The 22,491-nt window shown below is 40.1% G+C and overlaps 1 protein-coding gene across 1 annotated transcript; it reads right to left on the bottom strand.

Annotated features, from left to right (window-relative positions):
* Window positions 1-622: 622 nt before the first annotated feature.
* On the bottom strand, window positions 623-21,861 carry LOC133624504 (tubulin beta chain-like). The gene is made up of 5 exons (XM_061988115.2): window positions 21,643-21,861; window positions 10,354-10,462; window positions 7,145-7,255; window positions 6,811-7,055; window positions 623-1,590 (listed from the first exon to the last, which is right to left on the bottom strand). Exons 1-5 carry the CDS (start codon window positions 21,697-21,699, stop codon window positions 775-777), a joined length of 1,338 nt encoding a protein of 445 aa, XP_061844099.1. The 5' UTR covers window positions 21,700-21,861; the 3' UTR covers window positions 623-774.
* Window positions 21,862-22,491: the final 630 nt, after the last annotated feature.

Raw genomic sequence — 22,491 nt, 5'->3', positions numbered from 1 at the left:
CTACAATCGGGCGGAAGGCGGGGTACACCCTGGACAAGTCGCCACCTCATCGCAGGGCCAAAACAGATAGACAGACAACATTCACACTCACATCCACACACTAGGGCCAATTTACTGTTGCCAATCAACTTATCCCCAGGTGCATGTCTTTGGAAGAGGGAGGAAGCCGGAGTACCCGGAGGGAACCCACGCAAGCATGTTTAATATAAACTGTGTGCTTTATAACAATTAAGGAAGTTTGTGTCATGTTTGTCCTCCTACAGAAACCATATTAAAACAAAAAATATGTTTTTTTTCCCCTCATCTTTTTTTCATTTTTCATACATTTTTGAAAAAGCTCCAGAGAGCCACTAGGGCGGCGCTAAAGAGCCGCATCTAGAGCCACGGGTTGCCGACCCCCGTTCTAGGCAATCTAATTTTCAGTGAATGTATAGGATCGGCAAATATAAGCCTATTCCTTTTTCGGTCACTCTTTTTCTTTTTCTGTGTGAATGTGTGTGATTGTTAATATTTATGGTTTGTGCTGTTAAATTGATCACACAAAATGGTTGACCTAAATAAATAAGACTAATTTTATTATCACAGGCTCCAGCACAGAATGATTTCTGAACGCACACAAAGATATATTTGTTCCACTTATTTATTGAAGTCATGACCTCAGCGAGAAAGATTGCCAACCCACTTTGACTTGAGGAAGCGGGCAAAGGTTCAGAGGTCAGTTACACAGGGGAAGGGCAAGAACCATATGCAATATGAAAGGTGATCCATGTAGTGTCAGGCCAACTCTTCATCGTCTTCCTCTTCCTCAAATTCCGCTTCCTCAATGGTGGCGTCCTGGTACTGCTGGTACTCCGACACCAAGTCGTTCATGTTGCTTTCTGCCTCAGTGAACTCCATCTCGTCCATCCCCTCGCCCGTGTACCAGTGAAGGAAAGCCTTGCGTCGGAACATGGCGGTGAACTGCTCAGAGATGCGCTTGAACAGCTCCTGGATGGCCGTGCTGTTCCCGATGAAGGTGGCGGCCATCTTGAGGCCGCGGGGCGGGATGTCGCAGACGGCCGTTTTGACATTGTTGGGAATCCACTCCACGAAGTAGCTGCTGTTCTTGTTCTGCACGTTCAGCATCTGCTCGTCCACCTCCTTCATGGACATGCGGCCGCGGAAAATGACCGCCACGGTCAGGTAGCGGCCGTGGCGGGGGTCGCAGGCGGCCATCATGTTTTTGGAGTCGAACATCTGCTGAGTGAGCTCGGGCACGGTCAGGGCTCGGTACTGCTGGCTCCCCCTGCTGGTGAGCGGGGCAAAGCCCGGAATGAAGAAGTGCAGGCGGGGGAAGGGCACCATGTTGACGGCCAGTTTGCGGAGGTCTGCGTTGAGCTGTCCCGGAAAACGCAAGCAGGTTGTGACGCCGCTCATGGTGGCAGAAACCAGGTGGTTGAGGTCTCCGTAGGTGGGTGTGGTTAGTTTAAGGGTTCGGAAGCAGATGTCGTACAAGGCTTCATTATCGATGCAGAAGGTCTCGTCTGTGTTCTCGACAAGCTGGTGGACAGACAGGGTGGCGTTGTAGGGCTCTACCACGGTGTCCGACACCTGCCAATCATTGAACAAATACCACGTTACATTAACCACTGCCATGGCTCAACTGGAAACATAATAGTCTGTGAGTTCTTCTCCATTAAAAGTCTGGCCAAACAGGCTTAATTACTTCTTGTTCATAAAGAATTGATGCTCAGATTGAGATCTTACAAACCCCGTTTCCATATGAGTTGGGAAATTGTGTTAGATGTAAATATAAACAGGAATACAATGATTTGCAAATCATTTCCAACCCATATTCAGTTGAATATGCTACAAAGACAACATATTTGATGTTCAAACTGATAAACATTTTTTTTGTTGCAAATAATCATTAACTTTAGAATTTGATGCCAGCAACATGTGACAAAGAAGTTGGGAAAGGTGGCAATAAATACTGATAAAGTTGAGGAATGCTCATCAAACACTTATTTGGAACATCCCACAGGTTTGCAGGCTAATTAGGAACAGGTGGGTGCCATGATTGGGTATAAAAGTAGATTCCATGAAATGCTCAGTCATTCACAAACAAGGATGGGGCGAGTGTCACCACTTTGTCAACAAATGCGTGAGCAAATTGTTGAACAGTTTAAGAAAAACCTTTCTCAACCAGCTATTGCAAGGAATTTAGGGATTTCACCATCTATGGTCCGTAATATCATGAAAGGCTTCAGAGAATCTGGAGAAATCACTGCACGTAAGCAGCTAAGCCCGTGACCTTCGATCCCTCAGGCTGTACTGCATCAACAAGCGACATCAGTGTGTAAAGGATATCACCACATGGGCTCAGGAACACTTCAGAAACCCACTGTCAGTAACTACAGTTGGTCGCTACATCTGTACCGTATTTTCCGCACTATAAGGCGCACCTAAAAACCACAAATTTTCTCAAAAGCTAACAGTGCGCCTTATAACCCGGTGCGCTTTATTACGATTAATTTTCATAAAGTTTCGATCTCGCAACTTCGGTAAACAGCCGCCATCTTTTTTCCCGGTAGAACAGGAAGCGCTTCTTCTTCTACGCAAGCAACCGCCAAGGAAAGCATCCGCCCCCATAGAACAGGAAGCGCTTCTTCTTCTACCCGCCCCCGGAAGAAGAAGAAAAAACGCGCGGATATCACCGTACGTTTCATTTCCTGTTTACATCTGTAAAGACCACAAAATGGCTCCTACTAAGCGATCCGGTTCATAAAAAGACGCAATCTCTCCATCCGCACACGGATTACTACCGTATTTCACAGCAACTGAACCGCACTGTGGAACGGGAGCACGTACGGTGAATATTCGCACCACAGGGAATGAGAAGTCATCCTTCACTGTGGTTCTAGCTTGCCATGCTAACTTCCACTCATGGTGATATTCAAAAGGAAGACCTTGCCAAAAGAGACCTTTCCAGCCGGCGTCATCATAAAAGCTAACTCGAAGGGATGGATGGATGAAGAAAAGATGAGCGAGTGGTTAAGGGAAGTTTACGCGAAGAGGCCGGGTGGCTTTTTTCACACAGCTCCGAAGGCGAACACACCTTCACTAAGACGGGCAGACAGCCTCGGACGACATACGCCAACATTTGCCAGTGGATCGTAAATGCTTGGGCAGATATTTCGGTCACAACTGTGGTCCGAGCTTTCCGGAAGGCAGGATTCACAGAACAACAGCGACACTGACTTCCGATGACTTCTACGAGACGGAACCGGCCATTTTGGATACCACGCTTGCGCAACTTTTCAATTCGGACACCGAAGACGAAGAATTCGAAGGATTTACGAATGAAGAATAACTTCAGAAGGTGAGCGCTATGTTTATTTTGTGTGTTGTGACATTAACGTTCGAGCAACATTATGTTACTATTGCTCTACACCATTTTGAATTTTACTATGTTTGTGATTGCACATTTGCGTACATTTTGGGACAGAGTTGTTAGAACGCTGGTTTTCAATATATTATTAAAGTTTGACTGAACTATCTGACTGTTTTTTTGACATTCACTTTAGCGCAGCGTTTTTTTGACATTCACTTTAGCGCAGCGTAGGCGCGGCTTATAGTCCGGGGCGGCTTATTGGTGGACAAAATTATGAAATATGTAATTCATAGAAGGTGCGGCTAATAATCCGGTGCGCCTTATAGTGCGGAAAATACGGTAAGTGCAAGTTAAAACTCTCCTATGCAACGCGAAAACCGTTTATCAACAACACCCAGAAACGCCGTCAGCTTCGCTGGGCCTGAGCTCATCTAAGATGGACTGATACAAAGTGGAAAAGTGTTCTGTGGTCTGACGAGTCTACATTTCAAATTGTTTTTGGAAACTGTGGATGTCGTGTCCTCCGGATCAAAGAGGAAAAGAACCATCCGGATTGTTATAGGCGCAAAGTGTAAAAGCCAGCATCTGTGATGGTATGGGGGTGTATTAGTGCCCAAGACATGGGTAACTTACACATCTGTGAAGGCGCCATTAATGCTGAAAGGTACATACAGGTTTTGGAGCAACATATGTTGCCATCCAAGCAACGTTACCATGGACGCCCCTGCTTATTTCAGCAAAACAATGCCAAGCCACGTGTTACATCAACGTGGCTTCATAGTAAAAGAGTGCGGGTACTAGACTGGCCTGCCTGTCGTCCAGACCTGTCTCCCATTGAAAATGCGTGGCGCATTATGAAGCCTAAAATACCACAACGGAGACGCCCGGACTGTTGAACAACTTAAGCTGTACATCAAGCAAGAATGGGAAAGAATTCCACCTGAGAAGCTTAAAAAATGTGTCTCCTCAGTTCCCAAACGTTTACTGAGTGTTGTTAAAAGGAAAGGCCATGTAACACAGTGGTGAACATGCCCTTTCCCAACTACTTTGGCACGTGTTGCAGCCATGAAATTCTAAGTTAAATATTATTTGCCAAAAATAAATAAAGTTTATGAGTTTGAACATCAAATATCTTGTCTTTGTAGTGCATTCAACTGAATATGGGTTGAAAAGGATTTGCAAATCATTGTATTCCGTTTATATTTACATCTAACACAATTTCCCAACTCATATGGAAACGAGGTTTGTAGATGAATGTACCGTATTTTTCGGATTATAAATCTCAGGTTTTTTTTCATAGTTTCGCCGGGGGTGCGACTTAAACTCTTGAGTGACTTATGTGTGGAATTATTAACACATTACCGTAAAATATCAAATAATATTATTTAGCTCATTCACGCAAGAGACTAGGCGGATATCAGCAAACGTCACACACACGTCAACCAATAAAAATTTGGCGGGGGCGGGTCATGGCAGAAGTGCATTGTGGGTCATGGCAGAAGTGCATTGTGGGTCATGGCAGAAGATGCTACCTGCTACTACTTCCGTAGCGGTAGAATGCGCCATGCAAGTGTTCTGGATGTCATTGGATGGATCGACAAAGCATGGGCTTCAGTGACAACCGAAACCATCCTGTCCGGATTCAGAAAGGCTGGAATAATTGGAACTGCAACGGACGATGACTCTGACGTAAGCGACGTACCGATAGAAGAGGAAGCGGCGCATTGTCTACCTTTGGAGTTGGCAGAGTTGGTTAGAAGCGACACCAAGGAAGATTTCATGGGATTTAGCGATTAGGAGTGACAGATTGTTTGGTAAACGTATAGCATGTTCTATATGTTATAGTTATTTGAATGACTCTTACCATAATATGTTACGTTAACATACCAGGCACGTTCTCAGTTGGTTATTTATGCCTCATATAACGTACACTTATTCAGCCTGTTGTTCACTATTCTTTATTTATTTTAAATTGCCTTTCAAATGTCTATTCTTGGGGTTGGGTTTTATCAAATAAATTTCCCCAAAAATGCGACTTATACTCCAGTGCGACTTATATATGTTTTTTTCCTTCTTTGTTATGCATTTCCGGCCGGTGCGACGTATACTCCGGAGCGACTTATACTCCGAAAAATAAAATACATACTTAAGCATTTCTGGCCCTCTTCTGAGATTCTTGAGCAGGTTTTGCATAATCCTTACAGCCATCAAAACAATCCCACTTGCTTTCACATTTAGGGCCTGATCTTCTAAAATAACATGTTGATCTACCAAGACTGCGTGTGCAATTGATAAGTGCAAAAGTGGTGCAGACCGTCCTTTATACATGAGGGATTGTGCGTATAGCACACAGCTGTCACCATGGAGACACCCATTTCCCTCCATATTATCAGCATCATGAATGTGTGGTTTCTTTATGATGTGGAATGCGCAGCAGACAAATATAATATAAACAACTTTTTCTCCGCAATATAGAAGTGCGACTTAGACAACCTATTTTTAGTAATTCAAATAAAATGTATAATATATCTCCTATATACGTAAATCCATCCATCCATTTTCTACCGCTTGTCCCTTTTTGGATCACGGGGGGTGCTGGAGCCTATCTCAGCTGCATTCGGGCGGAAAGCGGGGTACACCCTGGACAAGTCGCCCCAACACAGATAGACAGACAACATTCACACTCACATTCACACCAAAGTAGTTTCAGAAAGCACAATGCAACATTCCACAAGTTCTTTGGGGCTATATAAATAAACATTATTTATATAATAATGTTATATGAATAACATTATTATATTAGATTGGCCAATTTAGTGTTGCCAATCAACCTATCCCCAGGTGCATGAATAAAAATTAAAAAATGACACAAAAAATGCTGACACTTCAACAAATCCGTTGAATTTGTATTTTAAAATTATAAAATAATATTGCTGAATAGACAATGTTTAATAATTTACACACACACACACACGCACGCACGCACGCACGCACGCACACGGAGGATTCTGTCTCCATGGTCTGTCTTTCGAATGCCTCCTTTCTCAAAACCATTTGTGCGTAACTGTGCCAGATTGCGCGCACAACTCAGACGTGCTAAATATAGACGCAAAACAGCGGGTCACTGGACAGTTTCAGTCTTGATGAATCACATTGTGAGCGCTGATTATAATTATCTCAATATTGTGGGCGTCTAGGAACAGCATATATTCTGCATATTCATGAAAACAGACTGTGCTCTCTAGTTTGCTTATCTCAAAGACGCAATCCTTTGCGCACAATCCCAGATCAGCTTTGCGTGCGCTGTAAAGTTTGCCTCTGTTTTGATGTACGCAAACTTTTAGTAGATCAGGCCCATAATGAAGTTAATTAAATCCAAAGGAACAGGACATGACAAAAAATTATTTTCACAATTAGGAATAAGACAAGAGTTGCACCTTGGGTGAAGGCACCACACTGAAGGTGTTCATGATGCGGTCCGGGTATTCCTCACGAATCTTGCTGATGAGCAGAGTTCCCAATCCAGAGCCGGTGCCGCCACCCAAAGAGTGTGTAAGCTGGAACCCTTGCAGGCAGTCACAGGCCTCCGCCTCCTTCCTAACCACGTCCATGACAGATTCCACTAGCTCAGCTCCTTCTGTGTAGTGGCCCTTGGCCCAGTTGTTGCCTGCCCCACTCTGGCCTGGAATTAAAGGTTTTATTGTGTTGTAAAAAAAAAAAAAAGTCATTGTTTGTAATGATCACGAACAAACTTAAATGTGTGATATCTACCAAAGATAAAGTTGTCAGGTCTAAAGATCTGACCAAAGGGGCCGGATCGGACAGAATCCATGGTGCCTGGCTCCAAATCCACCAAGACGGCCCTTGGGACATATTTTCCTCCTAGAAACATACAATACTTCAATAATCGAACTTGGCGAGTAAAGGGGCTGTTTGCAACCTTTACACGGAATGAGGATGCTAACTATCCAATGTGCATTATCACAAGCATTATTTCCGACCCTCTTCCGGCTTTTAGCACGTAAACTACGCCCGACACATATTAGCTAGTGTGTTGTCAGCTAATGATAGCAATTTGGCAAAGTTTAGCTACTAGTGTTATCTATCATCTATCGTATCTATCATTGAATGTATAGTCCAGGGGTCCCCAAACTACGGCCCGCCAGTATCCAAAATCCGGCCCGCGGGGAGTCCCAAGTAAAAAATATATATATTTATTAATATATATTTTTTTGTTATAGTTTTTTTAATCTGTCCTTTCTAATCCATTTTCTACCGTTTGTTACTCTCGGTGTCTCCTAGCCGCTCAGGTAAATCATATTGTCTAAAAAACGAATTTTTCCATCGATAATGTGACATCATCGCGCTTGTAATATATATAAATATATATATATATATCCCGTATTTTCCGCACTATAAGGCGCACCGGATTATAAGGCGCACCTTCAATGAATGGCATATTTCAAAACTTTGTTCATATATAAGGCGCACCGGATTATAAGGCGCATAGAATAGACGCTACAGTAAGGGCTGGGGTTACATTATGCATCCATTAGATGGAGCTGCGCTAAAGGGAATGTCAACAAAACAGTCAGATAGGTCAGTCAAACTTTATTAATAGATTACAAACCAGCGTTCTGACAACTTCGTTCACTCCCAAAATGAATTAACAGCTGTTTTATTATTTTCCCCGAGGTAAAGTCAGGGACGTAGTGTTTCGTTTATCTTTTAACAACAGCAAGGTATAACATGTAGTGCAACATTTATATCACATAGTGGAGGGGAACTTTTCCTCGATTCAATAAACACGTAAAAAACAGTCTGATACTGTTACGGTAAATCACAATATAGTAACACTCGAAATAGTGCAAAGCAATAACAATAGATCAATAACTCAACGTTGCTCAAACGTTAATGTCACACAACCCAACACACAAAATAAACATGTAAAGCTCACTTTATTAAGTTGTTCCTCATCCACGAATCCCTCGAATTCTTCTTCTTCAGTGTCCGAATTAAACAGTTGGGCGAATACGGCAACCAACATGCCCGCTGCTGCTCTATTCCCGTGTTCTACTGCGGGACTGATCGCCTTGAGTTTAAACTCTGCGTCGTAAGCGTGTCTCTTAATAGGAGCCATTTTGGGGTCTTTACATAAACACACAAATGGAAATGAAACGGCACGCCTCATGCAGTCATATATCCCAGCATGCACCACGCGCTTCTTCTTCTACGGTAAGCAGCCGCCGACTTCATTTTCCCCCGTAGACGAAGAAGCGCTTCTTCTTCTACGGTTTGATTGATTGATTGAGACGAAGAAGCGCGCGGTGCATGCTGGGATATATGACGTCTTCGACGAGACGGAAGTCTTCATTAATCGAGTCAGTGTCGCTGCTGTTGTCTAGCAGTTCAGTGACAATTCCTGCCTTCCTGAAAGCATGTCTCTTAATAGGAGCCATTTTGGGGTCTTTACATAAACACACAAATGGAAATGAAACGGCACGCCTCGCGCAGTCATATATCCCAGCATGGACCGCACGCTTCTCTTTCTACGGGGGAAAATGAAGTCGGCAGCTGCTTACCGTAGTTGCGAGACCTGTTGTGGCTCAATATTGGTCCATATATAAGACGCACCGGAATAAAAGGTGCACTGTCAGCTTTTGAGGTTTTTAGGTGCGCCTTATAGTGCGGAAAATACTGTGTGTATATATATATATATATATATATATATATATATATATATATATATATATACACACACACACATATATACATACACATATATATGTGTGTGTATGTATGTATGTATATATACATATATATGTATATATATAGTGTGTGTATACATACATACACATATACACAGTATATATATATATATATATATATATATATATATATATATATATATATATATATATATATATATATATATATATATATATATATATATATATATATATATATATATATATATATATATATATATATATATATATATATATATATATATATATATATATATATAACTCCCAGGCCTCTGGTAGAGGACCCGAGCTTGAGGATGACACAGATACCACCCCACCGGTGTGAGAAGGAGATATATTTTATATATCCATCCATCCATCCATTTTCTACCGCTTATTCCCTTTGGGGTCACGGGGGGCGCTGGAGCCTATCTCAGCTACACGGTGGCAGAGGGGTTAGTGCGTCTGCCTCACAATACGAAGGTCCTGAGTAGTCTTGGGTTCAATCCCGGGCTCGGGATCTTTCTGTGTGGAGTTTGCATGTTCTCCACGTGACTGCGTGGGTTCCCTCCGGGTACTCCGGCTTCCTCCCACTTCCAAAGACATGCACCTGGGGATAGGTTGATTGGCAACACTAAATTGGCCCTAGTGTGTGAATGTGAGTGTGAATGTTGTCTGTCTATCTGTGTTGGCCCTGCGATGAGGTGGCGACTTGTCCAGGGTGTACCCCGCCTTCCACCAGATTGTAGCTGAGATATTTTATATATATATATATATATATATATATATATATATATATATATATATATATATATATATATATATATATACATACATATTTATATATATTCATATATATTTCCTTCTCACACCGGTGGGGTGGTATCTGTGTCATCCTCAAGCTCGGGTCCTCTACCAAAGGCCTGGGAGTTTGAGGGTTCTGATACGTTACTAAACCTCAATCCCCACCGACTTCAACAGTTGCACTGCCAGCTCGGGCTTTTAGCCTAGTGGTCAGCACGCTCACCTCTAATGCCGGCAACCGGGGTTTGCGTCCCGCTCGGAACAGAACCAGCTGGGTTACACATTTAAGTTCTGTTAAACCACCACTAGTAACACAAGCTAGCTGATAGTGTTCTTGTTATATTTTTTTGCTTGGAAAAATATAACTTTGATCAAGTTGCAAACAGCCCCTTTAAGTTAAGAAAACATTTGTGTTTTGGGAATCCTGACCTGAAGCCTCATTGTAGTACACGTTGATTCTGTCCAGTTGCAGGGAAAGGTCTCCATTGTAAGATCCTGTTGGGTCGATGCCGTGCTCATCACTGATCACCTCCCAGAACTAGTACAAACAAACACAGGGCCCAGTTGATATAAACCCGGCGTCAACATACAAAGAGAGAATAACTTGACAATTACATCGTAACACAAAATGAAAAAAAAAATTGTACAGGAAACATATTTAGGCCGGCCAACTTTACATGTGATCTATATGAACATATGCATCTGTATAACGAGTAACGACCAAGCCCAAATTTAATTTCTTGCTAGCATCAATGCTAACAACTATTTAGCAAGTTAATAACAACCTAAACCAGCGATTATCAAACTGGGGTGTGTGTACCACTAGTGGTACGCGGGCTCCATCTAGTGGTACGCCAAATAATCACTTGATTAAAGTACAGTGTTTTATTTTTCTATATTGCAACACAGTGTTACTGTTCAAACAGTGTGTAATGTTGCAGTGACCACCCATCCATCCATCCATGCATCTTCTTCCGCTTATCCGAGGTCTGGTCGCGGGGGCAACAGCCTAAGCAGGGGGCAGGGTCTCCTCCCCAACCCGGAGATGGCACTCCACCCTTTTACGGGCGAGAACCATGGACTCGGACTTGGAGGTGCTGATTCTCATCCCAGTCGCTTCACACTCGGCTGCGAACCGATCCAGTGAGAGCTGAAGATCCTGGCCAGATGAAGCCATCAGGACCACATCATCTGCAAAAAGCAGAGACCTAATCCTGCAGCCACCAAACCGGATCCCCTCAACGCCTTGACTGCGCCTAGAAATTCTGTCCATAAAAGTAATGAACAGAATCGGTGACCAAATGTATTAAATATACTTGTTAAATAAAACCTCTGCCTTGTTTTTAATGAATACTTAGGCCTACTATGCTGCTGTATTTTAATGTCGGTCATTATGGTGGTACTTGGAGAGACAAGTTTTTTTCTGATGTGGTATTTGGTGACAACTCGTTTGAGAACCCTGGCACTGACCTAATTAATAGCTTTTCCTTCACACCTTTTAGGGGTAACTATTGTTTTGTTATACCTAAATGTATTTACAATGGTGTGAAACTGCGTAAGAACTATTTAGCAAGTTAATAACCACTTAAACCAGCAATTGTCAAACTGTGGTGTGTGTACCACTAGTGGTCGCGGGCTCCATCTAGTGGTACGCCAAATAATCACTTGATTAAAAATAGGGCTGCAACTAACAACTACGGTAATTTGATAATCGATTAATCTGTCGATTATTACTCGGATAAAAAACCCAAACTACATTTCTATACTTTCCAGTATTTTATTGAAAAAAAACCAGCATACTGGCATTATACTGGCACCATACTTATTTTGATTATTGTTTCTTAGCTGTTTGTAAATGTTGCAGTTTATAAATAAAGGTTTATAAAAAAAAATTCAAAAAAATAAAAAAATAAAAAAGGAGCCCCTGCGCATGCGCATAGCATAGATCCAACGAATCGATGACTAAATTAATCGCCAACTATTTTTATAATCGATTTTAATCGATTTAATCGGTTAGTTGTTGCAGCCCTAATTAAAATACAGTGTTTTATTTTCCTATATTGAAACACAGTGTTACTGTTCAAACGGTGTGTAATGTTGCAGTGACCAAATGTATTAAATATACTTGTAAAATGAAACCTCTGTCTTGTTTTTAATGAATACTTAGGCCTACTAGGCTACTGTATTTTAATGTTGGTCATTATGGTGGTACTTGGAGAGCCAAGTTTTTCCTGATGTGGTACTCGGTGACAACTAGTTTAGGAACCCTGGCACTGACCTAAGCAATAGCTTTTCCTTCACATGTTTTGTTATACCTAAATGTATTTACAATGGTGTAAAAGCCTACACAGAGGAACACCAAGGAACTGTATTTGCTGTATATTTACAATTTGACATTAAGAAATACAAAAAGTCTTCTCACCATAAGTTCAGCCGTTTTACTCTAGAGACAACTATACAGGTGAGCTCTAATAGGAATAGCAGATTCAGTTTCACTACACTAGACTGCTCTGCATAGACATGATGACAAGCTAAATAAAAGGAAGTCTGTGAATGCACAGTTGCACCATAGCTGTTAATTGTCATACTTTGTCTATCAGCATAAAACTACGCCCTAGAAAAAAACACAGGCCTAACCTTACACACAACAGGAGTAACGTGTCCTGCTCGTTTAGCCCATATTTTAAGAAATTAGCATAATATGAAAATAAATAAAAATGGTAACACCACGTCTAATTTGATCATAAGGTTCATTCAGGTGCAATAACTGAATCTCAGAACCTGTTGAACCTTGATGAGTCTCCGTCAGGGAATTTTGCAAATGAACCATCTGGCGTTTATCGAACATCCTGTGCTTATTTCTATTCCATGTTTCTGTCAATTTGTACTCCTTTGTTAAGTCACACAACTGTATCTGTGCATTAGCAAAACAATAACATATTAACAAAATACACACGCAACACACAAAGACTGTTTTAAATAAAGAATATAAGTCATATATAGTCATACAAAACGCATATACAAAACGCATGTGTATATATATATATATATATATATATATATATATATATATATATATATATACACATATATATATATATATATATATACATACACGCTAGGTCAGAAAAAACTCAGAGGCTATATCATCCCTACAAGCCTGTTTTTCAGGGAAACCTGATTGTATATATAAACCTGTGACACAGGCTTGTAGGGATGATATGGCCTCTGAGTTTTTTATGACCTAACGTAAATTCCGCTCTATCCCGGTATTGAGCACTGTATAATGGATAAACCACAGAAACCTCGACTAATATATATATATATATATATATATATATATATATGACAATTCCATTCAGAATTGATTCTCGATTAAAATCAATACTTTTCTTTAATAACATTAGATGCCAGTTCTATGATTAACTAAAATCCTCCATAAAATTGATAATAGCTTTGATTAATTTCTATATTACTTAAAATAAAACTAGTTTTGTTAAATAAAACTCTTCCCAAATATTTAATAAAGTCAAATACAAATAAGGCGACAAGAGAAGTATGCAGAAAAGAAAAAGAAAAAAAAGTTTAACAGTTTAAGAATCAATACAAATAATATAAATAATTGTGATTAATCGGAATTATACACACACGTGTGTGTGTGTGTGTGTGTGTTAGGTCAGGAAAAAACACAGAGGCTATTTCATCCCAACAAGTCACACACACACTAGGTGTGGTGAAATTATCCTCTGCATTCGACCCACCCCCATGTTCACCCCCTGGGATGTGAAGGGAGCAGTGAGTAGCAGCGGTGGCTGCGCTCGGGAATCATTTTGGTGATTTAACCCCCAATTCCAACCCTCGATGCTGAGTGCCAAGCAGGGAGACAACGGGTCCCATTTTTATAGTCTTTGGTATGACTCGGCCTCGACCTTCCAGTCTCAGGGCGGACACTCTAACCCAGGCCTGGGCAATTATTTTGACTCAGGGGCCAAATTTATAGAAAAACATGTGTCTGGGGGCCGGTATATCTACAAAACCTCACAATAATGTTTGATTGATTGCTAAAAACTTTACGACAGATCGCCTTAAAAAACGGAATGGAATTAAACATTTTTTTTACTGAATAAGACATCCAGAATGTACATGAAAATAAAGAATGTGGGATTTACAATATTAACTATGAAGGATAAAACACTGAATATTGACAACATATGAACGTCACACCCCCTCTACACCCACATATTTTACAATCAAGCAAAACACAACAAAAATGCAACAAACTCAGCTAAACAAACACAAAAAACACCTACAATCTGATATATGAATGAAATAAGTTTATTTCGGTCATATAATCAACCATCAACCATTTAGTGTGACCAGTTTAAGAGTACAGACTATACATATTTAACAATCATACACATTTACACACAAAAGGAAAAGAAAAGAAAAAGTATGACCAAAAAAGGAATAGGCTGAAGTCAAAGCTTATATTTGCCTATCCTAATCCTTCACTGAAAATAAGACTACCTGGAACATCAACGTTAGAAAAAAAAAAAATCAAAATCAATGGGATGAAAGTAATTGTTACTATATTTTATAATTTTCAATTATTTCACCTTTCAATGTTTTCTCAAACCTTAACAAAGAACTACATGTCGTCAGCTCATCACTGAGCTTGTTCCACCATTTAACTCCTAAAACTGAAATACATTTGTATTTAATATTAGTTCTTGCTTTACCTATTTAAAAAATCAATATCCCCCGTAAATTATAGTTTTCTCCTCTTAATTGAAATAACCTAAGAATACAAGCTGAAAGGCTGTTGTTCTTTGCTCGAAACATAATTTCCATTGTTTTTAAAAACACAATATCTGAACATTTTAACACGTTAGAACTTATAAATAATGGATTGGTATGTTCATTGTAGCACACTTTGTATATTATTCTAATGACCCTTTTTTGGAGTTAAATTATTGGGTCTATGTTTGTTCTATAAACATTTCCCCAAACTTCAACACATATATCTGAGATATCACTAAGCTTTAGACCAGTGGTTCTTAACCTGGGTTCGATGGAACCCTAGGGGTTCGGTGAGTCGGGCTCAGGGGTTTGGCGGAGGTCAAGACACACCCGACTCATCGTGTAAATACAAACTTCTCCTTATCGCCGTATTAAGGATACGGCAACAGCAGAAGTCAGACTGATTTGCAGGTGTGTAATTTGTTGTGAGTTTATGCACTGTGTTGGTTTTGTTCTTTGAACAAGGTGATGTTCATGCACGGTTCATTTTGTGCACCAGTAAAAAAACATGGTAACACTTTAGTATGGGGAACATATTCACCATTAATTAGTTGCTTATTAACATGCAAATTAGTAACATATTGGCTCTTAACTAGTCATTATTAAGTACTTATTAATGCCTTATTCGGCATGGCCTTATTATAACCCTCTAACCCTGGCCCTAACCCTAACCAAATAACTCTAAATTAAGTCTTTGTTACTTAGAATATGTTCCCCTAGTGTCCAAAAAACTCTAAATTAAGTCTTTGTTACTTAGCATATGTTCCCCATACTAAAGTGTTGCCAAAAACATATAACTTTGTCTTGAATTTGAAAAAAAGAAAAAACATTTTATTTTTCACTAAAGAAGGGTTCGGTGAATGCGCATATGAAACTGGTGGGGTTCGGTACCTCCAACAAGGTTAAGAACCACTGCTTTAGAACTTTGTTGTGAAAATCTTCACACTGCTTGGTGCCTCGTCTGACCTACTGTGACTTAGATGACCATAGTAACTAATTAGATGACCATAGTAACTAATTAGATGACTATAGTAACTAGTATATCATGCAGATTCCAACTATTGGAAGACTTAGTATTAGAGATAATAATATAATCATAATAATAATGATGGGCGGCGTGGCTTGGTTGCTAGAGCGGCCGTGCCAGCAACCTGAGGGTTCCAGGTTCGATCCCCGCTTCTCCTATCTTTGTCACTGCCGTTGTGTCCTTGGGCAAGACACTTTACCCACCGGGTCCCAGTGCCACCCACACTGGTTTAAATGTAGCTTAAAGATGTGGATTATGGGGTTCACGATGTAAAGCGCTTTGAGTCTCTGGTGAAAAGCGCTATATAAATATAACTCATTTCATGTATCAGCTAATCACTACTTTACATTTTGAAGTACAGGAAACCTGACATATTTACAATCATATTCAAGCGATCGTTGACCGGTTATGATTATTTAAACTAGAGATGTCTGATAATATCGGCCTGCCGATATTATCGGCCGATAAATGCGTTAAAATGTAATATCGGAAATCATCGGTATCGTTTTTTTTAATTATCGGTATCGGTTTTTTAAAAGTTTTTTTTACATTTTTTTTATTAAATCAACATAAAAAACACAAGATACACTTACAATTAGTGCACCAACCCAAAAAAACCTCCCTCCCCCATTTACACTCATTCACACAAAAGGGTTGTTTCTTTCTGTTATTAATATTCTGGTTCCTACTAGGGATGTCCCGATCCGATATTTGGATCGGATCGGCTGCCGATATTTGCCAAAAATTGCGTATCGGCAAGGCATGGGAAAATGCCGATCCAGATCCAGTTTTTTTAAAAACTCCGGTCCGTGTTTTCAAACGCACCGATTTAAATAATACATTCCACTTTTCTGCTGCTCCGTAATTTCCGTTCCGCATTTTCCAGCACACCTTCAACACATCCACTGGTCTGTGAATTCTCACGCAGTTGCTTTTAGCTGCTGGCATTACACGACAGGCTCTTCTCACTCTTTCCTGTGTCTCCCTCTCACAGACAGCGAGCGCACCTTCTTACACACGTCACATACTGTCACGTCATACGTCACATACTGTCACGTCATACGTCACATATGTATACGTCCTCCCCGAGCAGAGAGGTAGCAGCATGGCTAACGTTAGCTGTGATGCTAGCGCAGCCGTGCGAGCAACGCTCCCTCTAAGGCAGTGGTTTGCAACCTTTTTTCAGTGATGTACCCCCTGTGAACATTTTTTTAATTCAAGTACCCCCTAATTAGAACAAAGCATTTTTGGTTGAAAAAAAAGAGATGAAGTAAAATACAGCACTATGTCATCAGTTTCTGATTTATTGAATTGTATAACAGTGTAAAATATTGCTCATTTGTTGTGGTCTTTCTTTAACTATTTGGAAAATAAGATATAAAAATAACTAAAAACTTGTTGAAAAATAAACAAGTGATTCAATTATAAATAAAGATGTCTACACATAGAAGTAATCATCAACTTAAAGTGCCCTCTTTGGGGATTGTAATAGAGATCCATCTGGATTCATGAACTTAATTCCAAACATTTATTCACAAAAAATAAATCTTTAACATCAATATTTATGGAACATGTCCACAAAAATCTAGCTGTCAACACTGATTTTTTTTTTTGAGACATTTAAAAAAAATCTCTGCATGAAAGTTTAAAAGTAGCATATATTAATGCAGTATGAAGAAGAATGTTTTAATGTAGACATGCAAGCCTTGAAAGAAAATTTTGAAAATCAAGACTACATTTCCTGCAAATGGGTGCATTTCTATCCTATATATTAACTTTAGATTTATTCTCATATCAAACTCTTTTGGCTGTCTTTTTGACACTTACATCCGGCGCCCCCCTCCACACCCTGGATTATAAATAATGTAAATAATTCAATGTGATTATCTTGTGTGATGACTGTATTATGATGATAGTATATATTTGATAGTATATATCTGTATCATGAATCAATTTAAGTGGACCCCGACTTAAACAAGTTGAAAAACTTATTCGTACGGAATATGTACTTCACTGTGCAACCTAATAAAAGTCTCAATCAATCAATCAAAACACATAGAATCATCATACTGCTGTGATTATATGCATCAAGTGTTCATTCAAGGCTAAGGCAAAAATATTGAGATATATATTGTGTATCGCAATATGGCCTTAAAATATCGCAATATTAAAAAAAAGGCCATATCGCCCAGCCCTAGTTCAATGATGCCATTTCTGTTTGTCATGTATAATTTTGTCTATTTTGTGTTTATCCTTCAATAAACAGGTCGGTTTCTTGTTACCAACCGTTGTGTATTATTCAAACTCCCCTGATTCAGCTGGCTAGTTGTTATCAAGAGTACTAAAACCCTTTTCAACATGATTCTGACAACTAAGTAGGCTAAATAACTTTAAACTTTAATACATGCTCGGATAGGCCAGTATCGGTCTCGGATCGGAAATGCAAAAACAATATCGGTATCGGATCGGAAGTGCAAAAACCTGGATCGGGATATCCCTAGTTCCTACATTATATATCAATATATATCAATACAGTCTGCAAGCACACATGATTGTGCGTGCTGCTGGTCCACTAATAGTACTAACTTTTAACAGTTAATTTTACTCATTTTCATTAATTACTAGTTTCTATGTAACTGTTTTTATATTGTTTTACTTTCTTTTTTATTCAAGAAAATGTTTTTAATTTATTTATCTTATTTTATTAATTAAAAAAAAAAAGAAAAGTACCTTATCTTCACCATACCTGGTTGTCCAAATTAGGCATAATAATGTGTTAATTCCACGACTGTATATATTGGTTGATATCGGCAGGGCCGGCCCGTGGCATAGGCCGTATAGGCAAATGCTAAGGGCGCCGTCCATCAGGGGGCGCCACGCAAGTGCCACAAATGTTGGAGAGAAAAAAAAAAAAAAAGAGAAAAAAAGGTGGTACTATTATTTCTAAATACAAAAAAATAATCCCACGTTAATTATAATGCAAAGTAAAGCCTATTTAATAGAAATATTATTTGTTACAACATTCCCCCCCCGCACGGTGCGCCCCCTCCCTTCCCGTATCATGACTCTTTTTGGACGTCCCCACATCAAAAAATCAACACAAGATGTCAAAACGGCCAAAACTGTCAGGTGCCCAGGGAAGAAAAAAGGGAAAAGAAGAGGAGGAGAAACGAGAAAAGACAGAGGTAGCAGGTAGGTAATGTTAGCCTACATGAAATTATTTGTCTGTCACAGAATGTGATAGTAGCTGGCTTTTTAGCATTAAGCTAATGTTACATGATTCGGCAATTGCTAATCAATAAATAGCTAGTTCTGTTTTAACGTCGGGTTAATATTGTGGAGGGGGCTAAATTGTTATGGAAAATAATAATGTAACGTTAGGTAATTACAGTACTCCCTACATTCCTCTGGGACATTTGTATTAGATATTTTAAGCAGGTGTTTTTTGTTTACATTGTTATTGCCTTCTGTTTAGCTAATGTTTGCCCTGCAGGTAATAGTCACTTTTCCACCCCTTTATATATTAGGTATAATTGTAAGTAAAAAAAAAAGAAGGTCAAAGACAAAGCTATTCGGTTTCTTGTGAGTATATACACTTCACTGCCGATGTGGGGGGCGCCACCTAAAATCTTGCCTAGGGCGCCAGATTGGTTAGGGCCGGGCCTGGATATCGGTATCGGTAATTAAAGAGTTGGACAATATCGGAATAATAATAATAATAACTGGGATTTATATAGCGCTTTTCTAAGTACCGTATTTTCCGCACTATAAGGCGCACCTAAAAACCACAAATTTTCTCAAAAGCTGACAGTGCGCCTTATAACCCGGTGCGCTTTATATATGGATAAATATTAAGATTCATTTTCATAAAGTTTAGGTCTCGCAACTACGGTAAACAGCCGCCATCTTTTTTCCCCGTAGAAGAAGCGCGCGGTGCATGCTGGGATATGTGACGTTTCATTTCCATTTGTGTGTTTATGTAAAGACCCCAAAATGGCTCCTATTGAGTGTGTTGTCTGTCTAATTATAAATAATGCAGACGAGGCGTGTTAACTGAGTTCTCAACGTTTACTTACAGCGTGCTCATAACCACATTCTAACTCCCAGCATACAACGCTTCTCAGGGCTACTGCGCATGCTCGTAACTGTCGTTGCATGCTGGGTAGTGTAGTTGTTATATTTGCTAGCTCATAACAGCACATTGAGAGACACGCTTACGCGCTTAATTCAATACTCGCCGTCATTCCGGGTGGATTGACAAAAGACCTCCAGCCGCTAGATATTGGTGTCAACAGGGCATTCGAAGCTAGACTGCTAACTGCGTGGGAACAATGGATGACAGAAGGCGAACACACGTGACGTTCACCAAGACAGGGAGACGGAGACAGCGCCAGACGACATTTTGGATCCCACATTTGCCCAACTTTTCAATTCGGACAACAAAGGAGAATAATTCGAGGGATTTATGAATGAAGAATAACTTCAGAAAGTGAGCGCTATGTTTATTTTGTGTGTTGTGACATTAACGTTCGAGCAACATTATGTTGCTATTGCTCTGCACTATTTTGAATTTTACTATGTTTGTGATTGCACATTTGCGTACATTTTGGGAGTGAACAGAGTTGTTAGAACGCTGGTTTTTAATATATTATTAAAGTTTGACTGACCTATCTGACTGTTTTTTTGACATTCCTTTAGCGCAGTTAGATGCGGCTTACAACACCGGGCGGCTTATAGGTGGACAAAGTTTTGAAATATGCCGTTCATTGAAGGCGCGGCTTTTAACCCAGGGCGCCTTATGGTGCGGAAAATACGGTACTAACTTTTAACAGTTAATTTGACTCATTTTCATTAATTACTAGTTTCTATGTAACTGTTTTTATATTGTTATACTTTCTTTTTTATTCAAGAAAATGTTTTTAATTTATTTATCTTATTTTATTAATTAAAAAAAAAAAGAAAAGTACCTTATCTTCACCATACCTGGTTGTCCAAATTAGGCATAATAATGTGTTAATTCCACGACTGTATATATTGGTTGATATCGGTATCGGTAATTAAAGAGTTGGACAATATCGGAATAATAATAATAATAATAATAATAATAACTGGGATTTATGTAGCGCTTTTCGAAGTACCCAAAGTCGCTTTACATGTAGAACCCATCATTCATTCACATCTGGTGGTGGTAAGCTACTTTCATAGCCACAGCTGCCCTGGGGTAGACTGACGGAAGCGTGGCTGCAATTTGCGCCAACGGCCCCTCCGACCACCACCTATCATTCATCATTCAATTCACCGGTGTGAGTGGCACCGGGGGCAAAGGGTGAAGTGTCCCGCCCAAGGACACAACGGCAGCGATTTTTTGGATGGTAAGAGGCGGGGAGCGAACCTGCAACCCTCAGGTTTCTGGCACGGTTGCGGCATGGCGTAGTGGAATATCGGCAAAAAGCCATTATCGGACATCCCTACTTAGTATAGTTGAAGACTTACGGTCATTAGAAAGCATCACTGCACATCATAATGGCAGCTACACTTTCCATCTTAAACATCTAAAAAAAAAAAAATTATTTGGGAATGTCGGGCGGGGCAGATTGAAAAGCTTAACAGGCCGCATGTGGCCCCAGGGCCTTAATTTGCCCAGGTCTGCTCTAACACCAAGGCTACTGAGCAGTACAAGCCTGTTTCGCATTTTTTGTATATATATGTATGTATGTGTGTAAAAACACACACAGAAAACACGTTATTTCTGTATGCAGAGAATTCAAAATGTCCGGGTGGGTGTGGGTCACACTCACACGATGTCGGCCTATTTAGTGAGGCCTCATAACGTAACACAACACGACAAACAACATGTTGCTAATGTGTCATTATAGTCATTATAGTCTTACCTTCGCTCCAATCTGGTTCCCACATTGTCCGGCCTGCAGGTGAACTATCTCACGCATGTTTGCTGTGCTGTGTGTTGCTGCGTGTCGACTGTGGATCAATGGCGGCGCAAAGTGTGCAAAGTCTCTCGAGCTTGCTAAGCCCTCTCCTTCCTCTCAGTGCTCTACTTCCCGGAGCGTGATGTCATCACAACTGGCTCGCGGCTGCAGGCCTCGTCACGTGATGACAAACCGGTTATTGCAGGGTAGGATTTATATGGGACACAGTGCAGGATTGCAGATAAACATAATGGTTTCAAATTCAACCATACTTGCCAATAGAGATGTCCGATATAAATGCCTTAAAATGTAATATCGGAAATTATCGGTATCGGTTTTTTTTATTATCGGTATCGTTTTTTTTGTTTGTTTTTTAAACACAAGATACACTTACAATTAGTGCACCAACCCAGGGGGGTTGGGGTTTGGTGGTAGCGGGGGGTGTATTTTGTAGCGTCCCGGAAGAGGGTTCTGGGTATTTGTTCTGTTGTGTTTATGTTGTGTTATGGTGCGGATGTTCTCCCGAAATGTGTTTGTCATTCTTGTTTGGTGTGGGTTCACAGTTTATATATATATATATATATACATGTCTTAATAGGTAACACATGAACCAATCACCACGCCCCTAGGCCAGCCTGTACCCACCCACTCTGTGCCCTATATAAACCATGGTATGCGAATGCTCCCATTAAAATCTCCTGACGATTGAGGGTACCCCCCTCATGAAACAGGCCTGTAGAGATGAAATAGTCTTGTGATTTTTTTTCCCCACACATACATACATTGCGCTCTACTACGGTATCGAGCACTATT

This window comes from Nerophis lumbriciformis, linkage group LG27 (assembly GCF_033978685.3).
Source record: "Nerophis lumbriciformis linkage group LG27, RoL_Nlum_v2.1, whole genome shotgun sequence".
NCBI lineage: Eukaryota > Metazoa > Chordata > Actinopteri > Syngnathiformes > Syngnathidae > Nerophis > Nerophis lumbriciformis.
The sequence above is the reverse complement of the archived record's forward strand: the minus strand, read 5'-3'. Positions and strand labels throughout refer to the sequence as shown.

Bases quoted from the DNA above. Each gene is read 5' to 3' on its own strand.
- LOC133624504 (XM_061988115.2), bottom strand. From the start codon at position 21,699: ATGCGTGAGATAGTTCACCTGCAGGCCGGACAATGTGGGAACCAGATT. The intron at 10,463-21,642 runs GTAAGACTATAA...TGTTTGTACTAG, and splicing joins GGAACCAGATTGGAGCGAAG to TTCTGGGAGGTGATCAGTGA. The intron at 7,256-10,353 runs GTCAGGATTCCC...GTATGTTTCTAG, and splicing joins GTACTACAATGAGGCTTCAG to GAGGAAAATATGTCCCAAGG.